This window comes from Melospiza melodia, chromosome 22 (genome assembly GCF_035770615.1).
Source record: "Melospiza melodia melodia isolate bMelMel2 chromosome 22, bMelMel2.pri, whole genome shotgun sequence".
Lineage (NCBI taxonomy): Eukaryota > Metazoa > Chordata > Aves > Passeriformes > Passerellidae > Melospiza > Melospiza melodia.
In genome coordinates this window covers 10,378,012-10,400,000 of record NC_086215.1, presented here as the reverse complement: position 1 = coordinate 10,400,000, position 21,989 = coordinate 10,378,012, and the positions used below count along the sequence as shown (strand labels likewise).

The 21,989-nt window shown below is 54.4% G+C and overlaps 1 protein-coding gene across 1 annotated transcript in view; it reads right to left on the bottom strand.

The window, feature by feature from the left end:
• RXRA (retinoid X receptor alpha) overlaps nt 1-21,989 on the bottom strand; it is a 104,796-nt gene that overhangs the window by 24,925 nt on the left and 57,882 nt on the right. The window contains exons 2-4 of the mRNA XM_063174927.1: nt 11,444-11,709; nt 6,175-6,325; nt 5,115-5,294 (exon numbers count right to left, since the gene is read on the bottom strand). Of these exons, the coding sequence (XP_063030997.1) occupies nt 5,115-5,294; nt 6,175-6,325; nt 11,444-11,709 (597 nt within the window). The remainder of the gene's footprint in view (nt 1-5,114; nt 5,295-6,174; nt 6,326-11,443; nt 11,710-21,989) is intronic.

Genomic DNA, 21,989 nt, shown 5'->3' with positions numbered 1-21,989 from the left:
AACCTCAAAAGCTGCGACACATGAAATAAATGGGTTTTTTTTCCCCTCCAACATTTTCAACTGAATGCTGCAATTTTTTTAAAGGATGCAAAATACCACGGTGATAATTAAAAAGTGTAACTTCAGAGTGTTAAAAAGTGGATTGAAACCTTTGCATGCAGTTAGTTCACAAGAGGAACAGCTCTGGAAAACAACAGCAAAAAATCTCTAGCTCACTTCACTCTCTGGACACTGAAGTATAAACAAACAGCAACAAAAGGAGAGAAAACCATAAGCCAAACTCGTTTTCTCAACCTAAGAGCATCCTTAAAAACAAAAAAAAAAAAAACCCAAACCAAGCATCATTTAACCAGCTGGTTTAAAGAGCAGCACTTTAAAAGGATATAAGAAACAAGCTCATTAAGCTGGAAGACATTTTCCATTCCAAAATTACTCCTAAAAATAACTGTGCTCTTGAACTCTGCCCCTTTACTAGGCTGTGGCCACTCGCCTGCTTTCACATTCACTTGGACAGTGGGCTGGAAACCTGAATTCCTGATTTCTCCTTAGATTCCTGGTGCTGCAGAGGGATGGTCCAGGAGCTGGGATGGCCCAAACTCCAGGGAATCAGGCACATGTGGGAATCTCCAGTCCCTCTGGAGTGACTGAGCATCTCCCTGGAGACATGGGAAGGTCTCCAGGCAGTGGAGATGCTGCAAGTCCAACCTTCCCCAGGCTGAACCCCTCAGCTTGGCAATGGAGAGGGGGAAAACCAACCCACAAACACAGGAAGGGACAGAATTAACTCAGGCTGTGAAGAGCAGGCGTGCAGCTGGACAGATGTCCTGCACGCTCCGAGCCTGGCTCTGGCTCTCAGCACAGCAGCTGCACCTGCACCTGGATTTAGGAACAACCTTGGGGTCAGCCAGGCAGCCTGAGCTGCAGGTGCTGCAGGGGAACAGCTCTCTGCCCTCCAGACGGGCTCTGACATGCGCCAACACCATTTCACCCACCCGGCACCAAAGCCCAGCCTGCAGCTGGCACGTGGGACCCAGCGGGTCCTGGCTCTCCCCAGGAGCCCCTCACATCCAGGGAAGGCTCTGGGATCCCTGCTCCCATCCTGGCATCCCCAGGAGCTCCTCATGTCCCAGGGAAGGCTCTGGGATCCTCGATCCCATCCTGGCAGCCCAGCAGGTCCTGGCTCTCCCCTGGAGCCCCTCACATCCAGGGAAGGCTCTGTGATCCCTTCTTCCATCCTGGCATCTCCAGGAGCCCCTCATGTTCCAGAAAAGGCTCTCAGATCCCTGCTCCCATCCTGGCATCCCCAGGAGCTCCTCATGTCCCAGGGAAGGCTCTGGGATCCTTGATCCCATCCTGGCAGCCCAGCAGGTCCTGGCTCTCCCCCGGAGCCCCTCACATCCAGAAAAGGCTCTGGGACCCCTGCTCCCATCCTGGGCAGCCCAGCAGGTCCAGCCCAGCAGGTCCTGGCTCTCCCCCGGAGCCCCTCACATCCAGAAAAGGCTCTGGGATCCCTGCTCCCATCCTGGGCAGCCCAGCAGGTCCTGGCTCTCCCCTGGAGCCCCTCACATGCAGGGAAGGCTCTGGGAGCCGTTTCCCAGCCCTGCTCCCTGTGAGGCAGCCACGGGAGCATGGGAAAGGCTCCTCACTGGTATTTCCTGCTCCCTGTGTGATCCCAGAGGCGCTGCCAGCTCTCCTCAGCCGGGACAGCCCCAAGCTCACCACGCCCCTGCTGACCCCGTCACCTCCCTGTCACCCCCTGACACACAGCACCCCCATCCCAAACCCCGCACTGCTCACTCCCAGCTCCTCACAAGAGCTCTGCCTCCCTCATTCCGAGGCAATTCCCAATTTTCCCCTTTTGAAGCCAAGGCTGCTGGTGCACAGACACCTCAGAGCCTGATGAGGAACAGATTGAGCAGGGAGAGTTCAGCTCCTGGGTGCAAACAGCCACCCCCACAATAACAACCCCTGCATTAGTCAAGATCCCTGATGGTAATCTTAATTTTGTTGACTATCCTGTATTTAGTGGGAGACAGAGTACAAAAAACCAAAGCATTCCACAGCTGGCAGAAATTCATAGGGGAAAAAAATGTTCCCAGCTGCTTATTTATTATGGCTGCAGCATCTCAGAGAGCATGGGGCTCACTCACTGTGAATGTTGGGATCTCTCTGACGTGTTCCTAGCAGGGAACAGCCAGAAGGGATGCACACAGCAGGAGGAATCCCCTGCCCCTGCAGGCTTTCCCCTCTTTGAGCCAAGGTTTGTAGCCCTGAAGGATCCCTGTCCCCCTGCTGCTGCTTCTGATGGGCACAAGCTCCATCCCTCCATGTTCACCTCAGACCCCTCAGCTGCTGGGATCAAACCCTTCCAAACCTTGATTCTGCCTTCTCTAATCCAAATTCTCACTCAATAACCCCTTTTCTCTTACCCTCTTTCAATGGAGTACAGCCTTGGCTCTCACTCCTCCTCCCAGCATCACTCCCCAGCCCAGCCCTGCCTCTCACACAGCTCCAGCACTGATTTTAGAGGCTTTCACTGTGCTTGCACCGACTCCCAGCACCTCTGGGCTACAGGAGGGAGACTCCTCAGCAGGAATCTGCTGTGCCTTTACACAGCTGTAAATTAGCTCTCCAGAACAAGATGTTTTTTAGGGAAATGAGGCCCATAACCCAGGCTCTGTTATTTAAAAGATACAAGAGTTTATGGTAGAGAATAAAACGCCAGCTATGATGTGAATACTTAAGCAATGCAGGATTTAGCCCAAAACTCTTCCTCAAAATAGAGGTGGGAGCAGGATTGGTGTGAGGCCAATTCCAGTCAGCTGGGATGAGTGTAGTGGGAACAGACCTTTATTTGACAAACCAGGTGGTTTTCACATGTGAAACTCCAGAGCTGCTCAAAACCAGAGCTCAGCAAGACCCAACTTCTGACTTTCAGCTTTAGGACAACTGAGACATTTCTGTGAGACACTGAATTTTCACATTTATAACAAGAGACAGGGGAGTTATTCCAGCTTTCCCTACATGGGGATTATGCCTAAATCATCAAATGATGACTGTCAAATCACCAGTTCCTGCCCGTCCCTCACCAGATCCATCAGCACTGCCTGAGCGCACTCCTGGAGTTACCACGACCCCATCTGTCACACTTTTAAATAATTGTCTGATCATTATGAATTCATTTGCTATTCATTGTGATAATGTTAATCAAGATGAATTAATAGAGTCCTCACACTGTACGTGCTCCCTGGGGACTTCCACCACCATTTAGAAATTAATTAATGGACCTGTAATTTTTAGCGGTGCTGCCCATGCAATCACCACTAAGGGCAGGCAGGGAGCAGGTACCTGCTCACAGGGTGGCAGAGTTCCAGCATTCCTGCTGCTCCTCCCAGCCCTACACACCTTGTCCTGGGGGGCTGAGGGGTAACTGGGTCAGTGGATGCAGTGCCAGGGGAAGGGGATGCTCTGCATTTCTCTTGTTGAACACACAGGAGAATTCTTGGCTGCTTTTTGGTCATCTGAGCCTCCCATGGTTCAGGTTTTGGATCAGATTTTCCTCATCCCATTGCACATCTCCCATGGGATCCAGTACTGCCCAGGGCAGTGCCAGCCCCCATTCCTGCCCTGAATGCCTCAATCTTTGCATTCCACGGCCTGCTGGGGCAGGAACGTTTGTTCTGAGCACTGAAGGGTTAAGCTCAGCAGGGCCAAGGAGGTCCCCTGGGTGCCCTGGCAATCCCCCCACACCTCCAGCACAGACAGCTGTGACACTTGGTGATTTTGGTCCTCGGGTAACCCCATAAACTGAGCGTGGCAGGGTTTGCCCAACACTCAGAGCAGCTCCAGCACTGCCCCGTTTATTGCACACTCCAGACAGCCCTAAGTGCTCTTCAAAGGCTCCCAGGCTGGAGCTGTGGGCCAGGGCCAGAGCAGGGCTGCCTTTATCAGCCTGTCAGGGAGGCAAGTGTGGCTCTGAAGATGTAAGGGTTGAGAAAGCAGCCCAGAACTGGGGTCACTCTCACGTCCTGTCTGCTAAAAGTCTGCTCTGCCAGCTAGATTAGAACAGACACAGTCAGCATTTCAAAAGATCATTTAAAAGAGGCACTGCCGGGGAAATTTAGATCCTAAATTTAAATTCCACTAAGGAAGAGCTATCTTAAAGAGACCAAACTGCTTTCCTCTTCCCAATGAGACAAAAAATGCAGCACTGGAGCAGGTGCTGAGGCACTGGCACAGGATACCCAGGGAAACTCATCCCTGGAAGTGACCAAGGCCAGGCTGGAGTTGAAGGTGTCCCTAGAACATCCCTCTGGCTGTCCAGGATGGCCAGGACCCCTGCCAGGGGGCTCAGAAGCCCTGGCACAGACCCCAAAACACCAGTGGGTTTGATTATGACCCGTGGAGCAAATTACCAACCTTAGATGAGGATCAGCAAGCCACAACAGTTTAAGTAGAATAATAGTGAAGTTATCACGGGGTGGAAAAGTAGATTTTGGGGGTTTTGGTATGGGGGTTCAGGGGGCAAGATGGAGGGAACTGGGTGTGTGCAGCCTTTGTCCTTCTTCTCCTTGGCCTCCATCTCCTGCTGTGATGGTGGCACTTTTAGATTGGTTTAGAGTAGAAGCTCACTGTCTAACATAGGTGATATTGGAAAGTAATTGTAAACACTGTACACGTAGTTTTTAGTATAAAGACATAACAGTGCCCTAGGGGCAGGCAGAGTGCCTGGAACTGTCCTGCTGGATGGACCTCGGCAGCACAGGAGAAAATTTTTTATAGATAAGACGCAATAAACAACCTTGAGACCGAGAAATGAAGAGCCCTGACTCCTTCTTCAAGCGCTGGGCTGGGAAAAGAGACTTTCTAACTTTTCTCAGGGTCACTCTGACAAGATAAAGATCCCAACACCCACCCATCACCTACACACTGCTCTGGCACTCACAGGGAACGGAGGCTCTGCAAGAAGAGGCTCTGGTGGCCACGAGACGCTGTGGCTGAGGCGCAAAACCAAACCGCAAACGAGATTTTTATCACCAGCGCAACAACACCCCTCGGCAAGGCTGCCACCACCTCTTGGTGCCCTCTAAACCCCCTGGGCAGGCTGGCCTTACCTTCTCTCTTCATGCCCATGGCCAGACACTTCTGGTAGCGGCAGTACTGGCAGCGGTTGCGCTGGCGCTTGTCGATCAGGCAGTCCTTGTTGTCCCGGCACGTGTAGGTCAGGTCCTTCCGCACCGTGCGCTTGAAGAAGCCTTTGCAGCCCTCACAGCTGTAAACCCCGTAATGTTTACCTGGGGGAGGGAGAAAAATCAAGTTTAGAGGTGGTCCCAGATCCTTTCTTTGCCAGCAGATCTTCCCAGGGACTCTCCCAGCTGGGTTTTGGGGGGAGCAGAGGTTTCTCGGAGGTGGAAAGTGGTGGTTTGGCTTCCACAGAATCAGGATGCCATCCATGGGTCACATCCTGCCTTCCACCCATGGAAAGGCCATTTCTGGGCCATACAGCAGGGTTGGGGCAGTGCAGAACATTTGTTTTGATCATTATGAATGTTCTGATCACTATGAAATCATTGTGATAATGTTAATCAAGATGAATTAACAGAGTCCTCACACTGTATGTGCTCCCTGGGGAGTTCCACCACCATTCAGAAATTAATTAATGGACCTGTCCAGGGGTGTCCCCCTGTACCTCTGTGAGCTCTCTGAGCCCCCCACAGCAGACACACAACCCAGCCTGCCCTGTACCACGTTCCCACCCTCCACTTCCAGCCTGGATTCCAGGAGGAGTCCCCAGGGGCTCACAAACCAGGCAACCAGAGCTCTCCTGGAGCAGGGAGCTTTTAGAAAAGCAGGAGAATAAAGGGAATTAGCCCAGTGGAGGAATTCCTTGTCAAGAGCACCTTTTCATGTGGCACTGAGTGACAGCACCAGTGAGGATCAAAGGATGGGGAGAGGGAGGGCACCCCCTGATGTTTGCCAGTAGGGTGAGGATGGGACCCCACTGCTGAACAGGGCCCTGGGGTCTCCTGGCTTGGCTCTTTATCCCCTGCTAGGAGGCACAGGCAGGTGCTGTCCCTTTGAGAGAGCACTCAAAGGTGCTGCCAGGAGCCTGGGAGCCAATGCCACCCCTCTGCCACACCCCAGCCCCCTGCCCTGAGCCCCTGCCAGCCTCACCCGAAGATCTGTCCCCGCAGATGGCACATATGTGCTTGGTGAAGGAGGCCATCGTTCCTGAGGGGTGTGCTGGCACTTTGAGGACTCCATTGAGCCCCAGGGGTGGCTTGATGTCTTCTGTGCTGGTGACGGAGTTCATGGGCGAGTTGAGCTGTGGAGGGACAAGCACAGGGCTCAGCTGGCACTGGGGACATGGGGACATGGGGCTGTGTCACTCACACACAGGACAGGACACAATTCCAGTGGGCACCAGCACTGCTGAACCAAGAGGATTTGGGCACACAAAGGCACAAGAGCTGGGGTGGCTCTGAGCTGGCAGCAGGGTGGCACAAGGGGCAGGACACGGCCAGCCTCCCAAGCACTGTGCAGGGCTGACCCTGCCCATGCAAGGAGGATGTTTTCCCATGATTTAATTGGGAAGCAAGCTCCTCCTGCACTGCCCCAGCACAGCCCCCAGAGCCAGGGCTCAGCAGCCACCCCAAGTTCACACCAGCAAGGGGCACAGGCAGGAAGATCTGCAGTGGTGGCTGGTGGGACAGTTGCTGGCTGGGAGAGAGCCCTTGCAGGGATGATGAAGGCCAGGACACTCTTGTTTAGCTCTGCAGTTTATGGATATCCCTTCAGCATTATCTCTCCAAAGGAAAGCTCCATGGCTCCAAATAAACACATCCCAGCTGCAACAGGGCCTGGATTCCAGAGCTGGAGTGGGTGGGACATGTCCCTGCAACTCCCAAATGTCTGTGCTTCCTTCCCCCGGGCCCCAGCAAGCAGAGAACTGGGTGGAACTGGCACCACGGCACTGCTGTGGAGTGAAGGGTTCCTGGGCTGAATCCCCACTGGGCTGTTACACACATGTGTGCAAAGAGAAACTGAGGCACAGAGCTGTAGGACTGACCCATCTCAGTGAGGGGACAAGCTCACCCCATCCAGGAGGGCCTGGGGGTGATGAGGACCTGGACTTGGTCAGCTCTGGAGCACAGCAGAGCTGGCTGGGATCACTGGGGGTGTCCCCAAGGGAATCAGCCTGTCCCAGAGCCACCATCCAGCCACCCTCCAAGCCCAGGATGGATTCACAGGCCTGTGCCTCAGTTTGTTGCCTTTCTCTACTCGAACACAGATCCCCAGCAACTGCACTTGTCACAAATTAATTCAGGGAAGTCCCAGGGCTTGTGATCTGTCAATTAGAGCAGCACAGCCTCTCCTCTGGCTTTCAAGTCTCCAGGTTGGTGGGGAATATTTGGCAGGCAGACGACTGGCAGGCACACAGCAGAGCCAGGTAAACCCACCCTGGAGCGATGGGATGGATGTGCCTCCCTCTGCCACCCTGCCTGTGCCAGCTGATGGATCAAAGGCAGCTGGGAGCTGGTGCCACCCAGGGACACACTGCTGGCTTCAGCTGCTGTCTGACAGAGCAGAGAGGGGAGGGAGGAGCAGGTCCCAGGCAGGAGCATCTCTTTTTGAGCGCCACACGACCTCTGTGCTCCCCTGGCAGCAAGGGTGGCCAGGCCAGGGTGAGCTGCCCCAGGAGTTCCTCCCAGAGCCCTCTCTGGGATGTGGAGCCAGTTCCCAGTGCAGCTGGTGGTGATGGTTTGTGGCACACTGCATCCCTGGCTGTGGGAGCCAGCCCAGAGCCCATGGCTGCCTGATGAAGATAAAACCTTCCACCATCACCTCCCCCAGCCCCAGCAGCCCACAGAGCCCACCTGGGCAGCCCCCCAAAACCACTGGGGCAGAGCAAGCCCCACCAGGAGGGTGGGGGTCCCACCAGCCTCCTCAGCCCTGTGAATCAGCTGCTCAGAGCTGAGTCAGCCCCGGGCTGGGGAGGGGACAGTCACCAGTTCCTCTCCCAGCGCTGGCTCCAAAGCTCAGCAGAGCCAGCCCGGGGTTCCCACAGCGCCCTGGCGCCTGCCCTGGGAGCACGTGCAGGACAGAGCAGGGGACAGCAGCCCCTGGCCCTGGCACAGCACTGCTGCTCTGGGACAGCACGGCTCCAGCTCAGCAACGAGCCCAGACAGGGCAGGAACCAGAGCTCTGCTTCCCCAGTGACACCAGCACTTCTGGGCTCCTTCCTTCCCTCTCCACTCATCGCACCCAGCACCCAATCCTGGCTCTGCTGGCAAGCAGACCTTTATTCCTCCTCCTCCTCCCATCCCAAAAACCACCCCAGCCCTTCCCCAGTCCCCCAGGCACCCTTACAACGAGCATTGTGCACAGGCAGACGATCTAATCCCACGTCTGATCTCTCCCCACTGGCCCCGGGCATCCCAAGCTGCTGCCAGCGCTGCCTGGGGTGGCTGCTCCACACAGCCCTGCATGGAAAATCCTCCCTTGCAGCTCCTGCTGAAAAGCCTGCACTGCTTTCCCCGTTTTCCCATCATTTTCAGGCAAGAGGGTTGAAGCAGTATGTAAATCCCAGAGCTGCAGGGTCGAGCCCTCCCAGTCTGGCCCTCATTCCTGGGCCAGCTCAGCACCAGCATGCCTGCCATGGATGCTGGGATCCCGTGGCAGGATCACTGGTTTTGGGGCTGTGTTTGCAAACCCTGCAAGATCCTGGGATCTTTGGGGCTGTGTTTGCAAACCCTGCAAGATCCTGGGATCTTGGAAACCCTGGAAGATCCTGGGATCTTGCAGGGTTTGCAAACTCCCAGTGCTGGAGGGAGAGCACTGGGAGCACCCAAGGGTTGCAGGGTCCTCCCCTCTGCAGAGCCAGAAGGGGTGGGGTGAGCCCCCCGTTTTCTGGGAGCCTGGCAGCTCCTTCCCACCCCGGCGGGGCTGGGATGGAGGGGACCCACCCTGGGGACCTCGCACACGCTGTGCCCTTCTGCTCTGCTGCCTCTCCAGAGGCGACGAGGCGTGGCCTGATGGCAAGTGGCATCTGCCATCTGATGCAAAGCACCTTCCATCAGTGCCATCCCTGCCCGGCCACGGGGGCCACACGCCTCATTACCCCTGCGCCGGGCCAGGGGGGCTGCGCTGCCCCCCCGAGCATCGGCCTCGCTGCTGCCCCCTCCTCCTCCTCCTCCTCCTCCTTCCCCCTGCACTCTGCCGGCCCAGGTAGGCGCCTCTGCCCGCTGCAGGGACAGGGACAGGGACCTAATGTGGCCAGACAGGGAACAGATGGCAGGAGCCATTAGGCTGAGAACCTCCCAAGTGTCACCTTGAGGAAAAACACTTCAGACAAGTCCCTGAACAAAGGATGGGTGTTCCAAGGGATGGAGGCAAGGGCTGGAGCCATCAAGAGCTGGAGCCACAAGGATCGGAGCCATCAAGAGCTGGAGACACCTGGGCTGGAGCCATGAAGGGCTGGTGCTACCAGGGTTGGTGTCACCAGGCCTGAGCCACCAGGGATAGAGCCATGAAGGGCTGGAGCCACCAGGATTGGAGTCAACAAGGGTTGGAGCCACAAGGACTGGAGCCACCAGAGCTGGAGCCATCAGGGCTGTAGCCATCAAGGCTGAGCCACCAGGGTTGGAGCCATGAAGGGCTGGTGCTACCAGGGTTGGAGTCAATAAGGGTTGGAGCCACCAAGGCTGGGGCCATCAGGGTTGGAGACACCAAGAGCTAGAACTACAAGGACTGGAGCCACCAGGGCTGGAGTCAACAAGGGTTGGAGCCACCAGGGCTGGAGCCAGCTCGCTCCCAGCCCCGTCCCACCACACTCTCACTTCCCCTTCTGCCCTGAAGCTCTGCTCTGTTTCAGTTCCCCGCTGGCCGCTCCTAAACTGCCCTTCACCATCGCCCCTTCCCCACCAGCTCCCCGGCCTGTGGCTCCCCCCAGGGTTGCCTCACATCCCCCTTCCCTCTCCTTCCCCATCATTTTGGCTCTGGGGCTGCTGTTTCTGCTCCGGCTGCCCGTTCCCAGGCACAGTTTCAGTTCCTCTTCCCCTGGCCCTGGGGTGGGAGGGAGAGACGTGTCCACCCTGCTGCTGTCCCTCAGTAGGAAGCAGGTTCCTGCACATCTGAGGGGGTCACAGGCTGAATCCTACATGAAAGAAGCTCATCCAGAGGCAAATCTTATTCCTCTCTGACCAGCACAGGGATGCTGGATGCTGGGGAAGCTGCCTGTGGGTCCCCAGAGGTAGCAGCCATGTAGTAAAATAGCCCCACACAGTAAAGTAGCCCCACGTAGTAAGACAGCCCCATGTAGTAAAAAGCCCTGTTATCCCTGAGAATAAATCAGGCCAATATTTAAAAATAAAGGTGCTGGCAGGTGCTTGAAGTCCCAGAGAGGGCCTGGAATAAATAAACCTGCAGCCAGTGGCAGGTGGTGGCCAATTCCTTAATCTGCCCTTTTACTAAACATATCCCGTGCGAGCAGCCAGCAACAGGTGGCAGGGGCTGGCCAGCACCCCAATCTGGCTATTTTTAAAAAGAGCTTATCTCACCCTGCTTGGAGGGGTTTTTACATAATCTTTAGCCACTGAAGGCCACTCCTTGCCCTGTGAGCAGGCAGAAGAGCCCTGGGTTTGTACAAGTGACAGGATAAGGGGAAATGCCCTCAAGTTGTGCCAGCAGAGTTGGGGTTGGCTGTTTGGGGTAATTTCTTCACTGAAAGGGTTGTCAGGGAAATGGTGGAATCACCATCCCTGGAAGTGTTAAAGGTGTGTGGGTGTGACACTTGGGGACATGGGTTTGTGGTGGGCTTGGATGATCTTAGAGGGTTTCTCCAACCAAAACGATTCCATGGTTCTGTGGGGAGCGTGGGCTGGCCCTGGAGGAGAAATGCTGCTTCCCAAGAAGGAGAAGAATCCCAGAAAATCCTAGCGTGGCTCTGGCTCCTGCCACAGCTGCACCAGCCCCCAGGTGACCCAGGTGACTCCCCTTCCACCTCAATCCTGGTGACAGTAGTTGATGGCCAGCCGTGTTCCAGCTCTGCTGGTCCCTCACAGCCCACCCCAATGGAGCAGGATGCCTCAGGCTTAGCTTCCCCCTTGTGCTTCTGCTTTTCGCCTCCCCTTGGTGCCTGTCTGCATGAGGTACGCCCAGAGGTGGCTCCTCCTTGCCCAAACACACCACAGTGTCCCCTCAGCAGTGTCCCCTCAGCAGTGTCCCCTCAGCAGTGTCCCCACACAGGCCGCAGTGTCCCCTCAGCAGTGTCCCCTTAGCAGTGTCCCCAGAGAGGCAGCAGTGTCCCCTCAGCAGTGTCCCCAAACAGGCTTCAGTGACCCCTCAGCAGTGTCCCCTCAGCAGTGTCCCCACACAGGCCATACTGTCCCCTCGGCACTGTCCCCACACAGGCCGCAGTGTCCTCCCAGCAATGTCCCCTTACCTGCGGGCTGCTGGTGCCGAATCCCAGGCTGGGCGTGGAGGGGACAGACATCGAGTGTGGCCCCATGGGGGAGCTGATGACGGAGAAGGGGGGACCCATGCCGTTGATGGGCGAGCTCAGGGTGCTGATGGGCGAGTGCAGCTGGCCCGGCGAGCCCAGCGAGGAGCCGATGCCCGGCCCAATGGATGGGTGCAAGGACGGCGTGGCCATGGGCCCCCGGCTCGTGGGGGAGTTCAGGGACGTGGAATTCACCTGGTTGGAGAAATCTGCAAGAGAAGGAGGACAGGGAAGGGGTTGAGTCCCATCCATGTGGGACAGCTCCGTGTTCCTCCCCCAAAATTCCTAGTGTACTCCATCTTTTCAAATCACTTTATGGAGTATCCATGCAGGCATGTGGGACACAGCTCTTAGCCACAGCCCACTGTTCCTCCCCCAAAATTCCCAGTGTACTCTGTCCAAACCACCTTCTTCTGGAGTATCCATGAAGGCACCCATGTGGGACACAGCCCTGAGCCACAGCTCTCTGTTCTTCCCCCAAAGTTCCCAGTGTACTCCATCTTTCCAAACCACCTTCTGGAGTATCCATGAAGGCACCCATGTAGGACACAGCCCTGAGCCACAACCCACTCTTCCTCCCCCAGAATTCCCAGTGTACACCATCTTTCCAAACCACCTTCTTCTGGAGTATCCAGAATTAGAGGATTAAGAGCATTTCCACCTCGTTAAGAGCATTTCCACCTCAAGCCAGGCATCAGCACCCTCCTCCACCTCCCTGGCACAGCTCTGCGCTCTGCCAGGTGTTGGATTTGCAGGGAATGCCCCAGATGAAGGCAGGAACGATGCATTTGACTCCATGTTCTCAGAAGGCTAATTTATTTCTTTGTAATATTATATTAAAGAATACTATACTATGCTATACTAAAGAATACGAAAAAGATAGTTACTAATACTAAAAAGCTAATAATAAAAGAAATAATAATAAAAACTCTTGATTCTTTCCAGAGTCTCAACACAGCTTGGCCCTGATTGGCCAAAGAGTCAAAACAACTCTACCAGAATCCAATGAAACAATTACTTGTGAGTAAACAATCTCCAAGCATATTCTACATAAGCAAAACAACAACAACAAAAAGCAAATGGAATAAGAATTGTTTTCCTGTTCTCTGAAGCTTCTCAGGAGAAAAATCCTGAGCAAAGAGATTTTTTCAGGGAATGTGAATGTCATAGCCAGGGGCTGAGTGTGGCTCCTCCAGCTATAGGATAATTTGGATTTATCACCGGGGAACAGAGAGAGCAGCACACAGTGAGGTGTGTGTCCATCCACGGGGAATGCTGCCTGTCCAGAGGCTGGATTTGAGCATTTTGGAGGTCTTTTCCAACCTGAATGTGCCTGTGATTGTGGAATCAGCAGGAGCAGCTCTGCAGGCAGCAGGACAGGCTGTGTCTGCCTGTCCCGGGGGAGCAGAGCAGGGGGGCGGGAAGGAGGGCTTATAAATAGACTCCAGTTCTCCCAAGAGGAGACATGGAGCCATTCCTGGCACATTTCCTCCCCATCCTGTCACGCTGCTTGCAAAACAATCCCCAGCGAGGAAGGGGCTGGCTCCGGCCCCCAGGGAGGGGCAGCGGAAGGCGGCGGGGAAGGCGGGGGGCAGCACGGGCAGGGCTCCCCCAAAACCCACCCGGACCCCCCAGCTCACACCTGGGACACCCAGAGACACGCCAGCACGGCCACTTGGGTGTTCATGGTGGCTCTGCAGACCCAAAAGTAAACTAAAATTCTGTCTTGAGTCAAATGCATCCGTCAGGACAAGCTGTGTCCCCTGGATTTTGGAGCAATTAGCACAGGGGAAACACTGAACCCACAGCAGCCCAGCCTCAGCAACCCTCCCTGGAGATCCCTGACCCTGGTGGTGGGGGAAACCCCAGCAGGAGGAAGAGAAGGTTCAGCAAGGCAGCGATGCTGCTCTCGCAAAGATGTGGAACCAGCATCCCCCTGCCGCCTCCAGAACCCCATTGCTGCCTCTAGAAACCCACTGCTGCACTCAGAACCCCATCACTGCATCCAGAACCCCACTGCTGCACCCAGAACCCCATTGCTGCACTCAGAACCCCATCACTGCATCCAGAACCCCACTGCTGCACTCAGAACCCCATCACTGCATCCAGAACCCCACTACTGCACCCAGAACCCCATTGCTGCACCCAGAACCCCACTGCTGCACTCAGAACCCCATCACTGCATCCAGAACCCCACTGCTGCACCCAGAACCCCATTGCTGCACCCAGAACCCCATTGCTGCACCCAGAACCCCACTGCTGCACCCAGAACCCCATTGCTGCACCCAGAACCCCACTGCTGCACCCAGAACCCCACTACTGCACCCAGAACCCCACTGCTGCCTCCAGAGTTTCATTTATGCAACCAGAATCCCCGTGCTGCCTCCAGAATCCCATTGCTGCCCCCAGCATCCCACTGCTGGCCCCAGAATCCTTTTGCTGCTTCCTGAGTCCCATCACCACATCCAGAGTCCCGTTTATGCCTCCAGAATCCCACTGCTGCACCCAGAGAATCACATCACTGCATCCACAGTTCCATCACTGCATCCAGAATCCCATCACTGCCTCCAGAACCCCAGAACTTCCACAGAGCATCACGACTCAAAAGTTCCAAGCAACTTCTTGGACACTGGGAGGTTCCCACTCCTCATCCAAACACTCCCAGCTCCAAAACCCCGCTGGGAGAGCAGCAGCAATGGGAAACATTTATACCCAGCAGGCAAATATGGTTTTTTAAACTCGGCAAAATCAACAGGCCACTTGAGGCAACTCAGCCCAGATGCTGCCAGTCCCTGGGTGGAGGGAACTGGAGTTTGGGGAAAATATAATTTGAGGTGGAGAGACGGGCATCAGGAGTGGGATATGAGGAGTCTGCCCTCTTCCCCACCACAAGTATCCTAAAGGACCCTGACTGCAAAAAGAATGCTACAAAAAAGATAAAGATTTCAAAAAGAAAAAAGCCTAGATTGAGGAAATATCCTTAACAGACACAAATAAATTCCCAAACTGATGAGCACCACTTGGACTGCAGCAAACAGAGGAGGCAATTCCCCAAAGGCGTTTTCAGCTCAAGCATTGTGAGACTGTTCCTTCTCCTCGAGGAGTTCTGCCATTTAAAGCTGCTGTGTGTGACTATCTCTTGACCAAAATAAACTCTGCGCCTGTTTCTAAATTAAAGAAAAAAAATAGGAAAAAAAAAAAAAAAAAAAGAAGTTCTGAAAGCATTTCCCCTCTGTCACACCCCTCAAGTGCAGCTATTTTCTGTGTGTGTCCTTTGTTTCAGCACAAGGACCTCTGTCTCTCCCCGAAGATGCCCCATGGCAGTTGGGAGATCAGAAACCAGAGCTCGTCAGCAGCTGGAGAATTTGCAGTGAAGCTCTTTTTCCTGCTCCAAACTACGAGCCTGCCAGCCACTGAGTTTGGATGGGAATTTTCTTCCCAAGGAAAATGACATTTAGGGCAGGGCCACATGATCCGTGTGCAAGGAGCCCTGGGAGTGTTCCCACACCAGCAATCATCCCCTGGACACCAGAGCCAGCCTGAGTTTTGTGTTTCTGCTGCTCATCCCTTTCCCCCAGCAGATCCTTTTGGGATGGATTCCCACCTCAGAGATTTGCAGCAGCCCCAAAACCAGACTAAAACTGATACCAAAGCTGGGAGCAGTTCCAAAATCCAGGGTAGCATCTCTGCTGCATCACCCCTCACTCAGACAGAACTCTTCTGGCATTACCATAATCATAATTAGAACAAGAATATTATTGATCATTTTCAATAATAAAAAAAAAATCTTTATAAAATATTGGTACCCAACACCCATGAGCAGCTCCACTGCTGTTTTCCACCTCCTTGGCATTCAGCACAAGGCTCCAGCTTGGACCAGCCAACATCCATGGCTGGATGCACCCCAGATGGGCAGGTCAGACCCTCCAGGAACACCAGAAATGCCACCAGCCCTCATCACCCTTCCCTGTGGCATTTTGTCACCCAGTGTCACTCCAAGTGCTGCTGCCTGGCCAGGGCACGTCTGCAGCAGCTGAGGCAGCTCCTGCTGATCCAGCACTACCACCAAGGGCTGTGATTTTAACATTTCTAGACCACGAAATGTCCCAGAGCAGAACAATTCCAACGTGCAGAGGAGCTTTTTTTCCCAGGATAGGTCATTTGTACTGGAATAAAGTGTACCAGCATAAGCTTTCACCAGAATAATCTTCATTTATGCCTAAGAGGCTTTGCCAGTAAAACTACAGTGACCTAGCTCTGCTGGAAAACCTTTTCTGGCATATCCTGGGAGTTTACTCAGCAGCTCAGCACTCAGATCTGAAAGAGGGGAAGTTAAAAAAATAACAATATTTCAAGGCACAAACAGACTCCCTGAGCTGTGGTTTTCTGCAGCTGAGGAGAGCTGCCCACCTAGGATAAAACTCACAGCCAGTCCATTGGGGTCAGAGGGGTTTGCAGAAGGTCAGAGGGGTTTGCAGCAGGTCAGAGGGGCTTTTTGAGGAGCTGTCACTGTAGGACCAACCCAGGAGCCTGTCCCTGGCACCAGCTGAGATTTGGAAAGCCACTCACATTCCCCTGCTTCCGCTTCTCTCTTTTTTTTTTTTTTTTTTTTTTTTTTTTTTCCCTCAGCACCTCTTCCTCCTTAATCAGAAAGAGAATCAACCCTGGGTATTAAGCAGGAGGAAATTCTAAATTTGGGTTGCCACTCCCTTCCTTAAGTCAGCCCTTGGTGTCAGAGCTCTGCAGGGCCACGCAGGACCAGCAGCATGGATCAGCCACCTCCTCCTCCTCCTCCTCCTGCTCCTGCTCCTCCTCCTGGGCTCTCCAGCATCACTTTGGGGTGCCCAGGTTGCAAATCCTCACCCCCAAATGCACGTGGAGCAGGTAAAGGCAGAGCCCCACGTTCCTTCTTTGGTGACTCTGCACCAAAATTAACTCAGCAGTGCAAACCTGTGTCCTTTTGCTTTCATTCCTCAAAAGCAGCCTGGGAATCTCTCGTGATTTCCTGAAAAGGAACCTCAAATAATGCAGGTTTCCCTTTCCTTTCCTCTCACCTGCCCCACAGCAAAGCAGGGGAGGACAAAAACCAGCAGGATCTGGGCAGGACAGTGGTTTCCATGCGAAAATTGCCATGGTAATGCTGTGACCACAAGAGGTCAGGTCCTCACTTTTGTCCTGATCACCAACTCGGGGATGAATTTAAACAGCCCCTGGCCTACAATCTTGAGTAAGTTTGCTCTCAGTTTGTAGCAGCACAGCTGAGAACTGGAGGGAGGATGGAGCAAGAGCTGCCTGCTCCCCTCCCAGCAGTGCCTGACTGGGCACACTCAGGGGTGTGCAGGGTGGTTCTTATCCCAAAATCTCATCCATGGAACCAAAAAACAAGCAGCACCCTGTGGTAAATCCATACAATTTAAGCTGCATTTAAAGCACTTTGCCCAGTGAGGACAGGCTGATCCTCCCAAAGCACCTGGGCTCTGAGCACACAGGGAATCCCTGGCAATGGATCCCAAGCTCTCAGAAGATGCAGCTGTGTTTTAGCCATAAATCCCTCCTGAGGATCTTTTCCACAGCAACAGGCAAAAGGGTGTAGGACCATGGGAATACAGTGTGGTCAAGAGTGTTGAGTAGCTCTGATTTCAGCAAAAAGAACTGGAATCGTTTTTTCTTTTTATATTTCTGGACTCAAGTACAAACACAAACCTGAGAACATCCCTCTAAGACCCCTCAAACCCTGCACATGAGGCAGCACACAGAAATCTGTGTTTTGGCAGGCATTTCAAAACCACCACGAGCAGTTTCTCTACAGGAACCTGCTCTGAGATTTGGGAGAGTTTCTGCAGTTTCCACACTCAGAATCTTCCCCAGGTGATGCTCTGGTGGTTCAGGCTGCTCAGGGACAGCGAGAAACTCAAGTTTCAGCTGCAATCTGCACAGGGTGGGTTCCTCCTCCCAGCAGGTTTCACTTTGGTCAAACTAAAACCTCAAAGCCACAGAGCTTCTCACCTCTGGCTCTGCTCTCTCCCCAAAACCTTCCTGAACCCAGCCAGCAGCAGAGATGCTTTTTGGGGCTTCAGTGCAGCAGCAGGGCTTTTCCCAGGCTGCAGGAATCCCACAGCATCCCTCTGAGTGCTGCCAGGCATTGGAGCTGCCTCCTGCCAGCATTTCACCTGGGGAGCTTTACCGCTGCACTCTGCACGCCAGAATTCCTGCTCAGCACCCAGGAAACCTCTGCTCTCTTCCCACAAGGAGAAGGAGAAGTGGAAAATCATCCCACTGCTCCCCAAAGTGGGACCCACCCCAAACCTGGCAGCAAGCATCCCCTGTCCCACAGCTGGGTCATCCCTGCATCCTCTGTCCTGTTTGATTTTCTCCACTTTTTGGCAATTTGGCTCAAATTCCTCCACTTTTTGGCAATTGGTGCCCAGAGGTCTGGAGACCCCCCCAGCACAGGATCCACACCAAAATTGGGATAGCTGCTCCTGGTGCTTCAGAGCTGCCATGGAGGAGGAAACACACAGCCCATGCCAGGGCTCACCAAGTGTGCTCAGCATCAGCACAGGAGCTTCTTTGGGATTTTTTCCCTTAAAACCCCCATCCCACCCTCTCAGGAGCTTGCTAACATCCCACCCTGCTCCCAGAGCAGTGGCAGAGCTGGAAGCCTGCACCAATCTGCAAGGGGGAAGGATTGGAAAGGGGAATTTTCCAGAAGCTGCTCTCCCCAGTCACTGGAGGAATAGGGTCCACACCACATGGACCCCATCTCAAACCATCTCCAAGGGGGAAGGATCAGAAAGGGGAATTTTCCAGAACCTGCTGTCCCCGGTCTCTGGAGGAAACATCACATGGGCCCCATCCCAACCCATCTCCAAGGGGGAGGGACTGAAAAGGAGAATTTTCCAGAAGCTGCTGTCCCTGGAGGAAACACCACATGGAGCCCATCCCAACCCATCTCCCCACCACAGGGAGGCCCCCCACCTATTCCCAAGCAGGCAGGGGCAGGCAGAGAAGGGAAAAGAGAGGAGCAGGAGCCATGGGAAGCGTGAGGAGAGCAGGGCAGCCCAGGGGGAAGGGGAGCAGGCAGCTCTCCCCCACCCTGGCAGGGCTGGGTGGAGGGGGAGGGTGCAGCCAGGCAAACAAGGATTCTGCTGATAAAGCAAATGTGACTCAATCACACGCTTGTGCAAAGATGTCACAACAGTGCTGAGAAATTACAGGCTCCTATTTCATCCCTCCAGGGCTGGCCCTGCTCTCACAATGCTCTCTGTTCTGCACTCAGAGTGCCCCTCATTTACTGCCTGGGAACCCTCGGCGGGGCCAGCCCATAATGGGGACACTGTGGCGCTGCTGCCAGGGCTGCCAGGGGTGCCTGATGAAGGGCTCGACGTGGCAGCTCTGCAGAGCCCTTTGAAGAAGCAGCTCAGAGCAGGGCTGGCCCCTCTTGGTGTTTTTGGGGTGTGGGACAGGGGATTGATGCCCCCCCCAAGCCAGCTGGCTGCCCCAAATCTGGCAGAGTTGGGGTTTTCCAGGCAAACCATACTTGGGGTTGCATCTCTCCAATTTTTTGGGTGCCTTCAGGCCCCTCAAAGGGAGATTTGGGGGAAAAAGGGGCAAGGGCTCAGCCACCACTGGTGCAATTGTCCCCTGTCCCCCTTCCCCAAGCACAGGCCATGCTGAGAGGTGACTGGACCTGCTGGTCCCTTTCCAGCCCCCAAACTGCATCAGTGAAGCCAAACTAACAGGAAATGCTGCCAGCAGAGCTCCCTCTGCTCCACAAAAACAGAGGCTGCTCCTTCCTGATGGGCATCACCATGGTGGGGACGCGGTGATGGTGGCACTTCCCAAAGTGTGCCCATCCTGCCCAGGGAGCTCCTCGTCCTCCCTGCAGCCTCTGACCTCGCTGGCTCCATCCCAGTCCCCAAAAAGAGCACAGTGAGAGCTCACCACAGTGGTCCCACAGGTTGCTGGAGCTCGTTATGGCCTTTTAATTACATTCAATTGCAGTTTTATGGGCAAATTGGAAGTGATCTGATTGCCCTTGAGGGGGTGCTGGGCTCTGAGCTATGAAAATCCAAGCAGGATCCGGCACGGGGAGCTCGGGAGCTTTAGGCTCATTCCAGCAGAAAGAGGAGAAGCTTCCACTCACCCTGGAGATCCCCCAGCACATCCCAGTAATGAGCCACACACGTGCCATGTGCTGGGCCCACTGGAGAACCCAGATCCAGGTCATCCCACCACTGTCCCCAGCACTTGGGACATCCCTATGCTGGGTTTCAGGATGTGGAGAGCAGATGGGGCTCAGACCTGGAGCCAAGCTCTCCATCCCTGTGGAACCCTGATCCCCAAAATATCCCCCTGCAAAGCAGACAGGGCAATAAACATCCCAAAGGATGCTGACTGCTCTGGGAAACAGGAGTGTCACAGACATCTTTTATGAAAATCCTTTCCTTAGGATTTTTCCTCCTGAGAAGCTGGGAGGCCTCAGGAACAAAATGTAAACAATGGTTATCTGCTGCTGTGGAATGCAACAGGTGCATCTGGGATTGGTCTCATGTGGTTGTTTCTAATTAATGGCCAATCACAGTCAGCTGGCCCAGACAGAGAGTCCAAAGCACAAACCTTTGTTATTCATTCTTTCTTATTCTATTCTTAGCCAGCCTTCTGATGAAATCCTTTCTTCTATTCTTTTAGTATAGTTTTAATATAATATATATCATAAAATAATACATCAGCCTTCTGAAACATGGAGTCAACAGTCTCATCTCTTCCCTCATCCTCAGACCCCTGTGCCCACTGTCACACAGCAACTCCCAACCTTCAGCTTCAAGGCAAATCTGGGATGAGCCAAATCCTCAAGGCCAGGAGCAGAGCAGCCCAGCAGCTCTCCCAGGCACTGCCTCTAAGATCCACGGGCTAAAATGCGTTGCTCATTTGTTAATGAGTCCTGGATGTGCAGGATGTGCAACGCATTTTAGCCCATGGACAAACCACCCACTTTGTGACTGTCAGCTGCAGGTCCGGGAGGAAGAAGGAGCCTGAGAACTGGGTGCTACACAGGAAGGTGATGGCGAGGTGCTGTCCCTCCTGCCAATCCCCAAAATCTGCTCCCACCTGAGCTCAGCACCATCAGCCCTCGTGGCTTTGGAGACCCCACAGGACGGGCCAAGCTCCACGCTCGGGGTCTGAGCCAGCAGCAGGAGGTGAGAGGAGGAGGAGGAGGAAGACAGCCCTGAATTGTGGATCCCTGCCTCTGCCTGGCTCCCAGGAACAGCAGCCCACAAAGCACCAGGCAGGAGGATTATATTACGGTGCTGTGCGTGCACATTAATCCAGATTTGAGATAATTACAGTCATTCACTTGGCATAATGGGCTTTAATTGATCCAGCAGGGCCTGGGCTGGTGCTCACCACCAGTGTGCAGCTGGCAGCCACCAAAGCTGTGCTGCCACTGACCAGCAAAACCAGCACTGATCACTGGTTTTCCAGAAAACCAGTTGTGGCTTTCCTCAGGGAGTGCTAGAGGATGGCAAGGCCACGTGGACTCCTCCATCTCTCAGTTGAGACCCAGCAAGCCTGGCATGGAGGTGTCATCTGGTCAGGAGACATCTCATGAGCATCCAAGTGGGATGAGCCAACCCTCCAGAGGGTTTCACTGCTGGGAACTGGGCAAGGACAGCCCATGGGAAGGCTGTTTTCCAAGCCTCCTTGGAGAAATGCCCACCTCTCAGAACCATGCCTGGTGGGAAGCTGGCCAGCAGATCCCCGAAGGTCCCTCCCCAGCAGCATTAATGCTCACAGAGGTGGAAACACAGACAGGGAAAGGAACCCAGGGTCCCAAAGCTGCCATCCCTTCCCACCTCAGCTCTCCTCCACATCTCCATCTCTGGAGAACCCTCTGGAGTGAGCCAGCTCCCTCAGGGGCAAGCCACCCACCTTGTGACCCTCAGCTGCAGGCCCAGGAGGAAGAAGAAGCTTGAGAACTGGGTGCTACACAGGAAGGTGTGTGACAAGACAGTGAAGGCACAGTCAGATCCCCTTCCAAAAAAACAAGTTCCCTCTAGAAACTAGATGCCATGCACTTTTTTCCAAGAAGAAGAAGAAGCTGCCTCTGGTTTTATGTGACCTGCTGGGGATCAGTAACACATTTTGGGCAGGAGGGGAGGTTTAAGCCCCCTCAGCTCCAGCTGTGTGGCCGCAGGGATGGGCAGGCAGGCTGGGTGGGTTGTTCCCCCTTCCCAGGCCAGGGAGGAGGCTTGGGAAAGCTCTTCCCTCCCTCAGGCAGGCAAGCAGCAAGGGATGGGCTGCCTGCAAGCTGCCTTTGGGTTTAAGTTTCTGGTTGGAGTCCAAAGCTAATTAGGCTGCGCCAAGTCCAATCAGATAGCCGCAGCTAATTGAGCTCGGCACCGACGGGTCAATGTCCAGCAGGGCTCGGCGTTCCAGCACTTCTGGCAGCCCACAGATAACTGCCAGGGCCTGGGAAGGGGAAGGA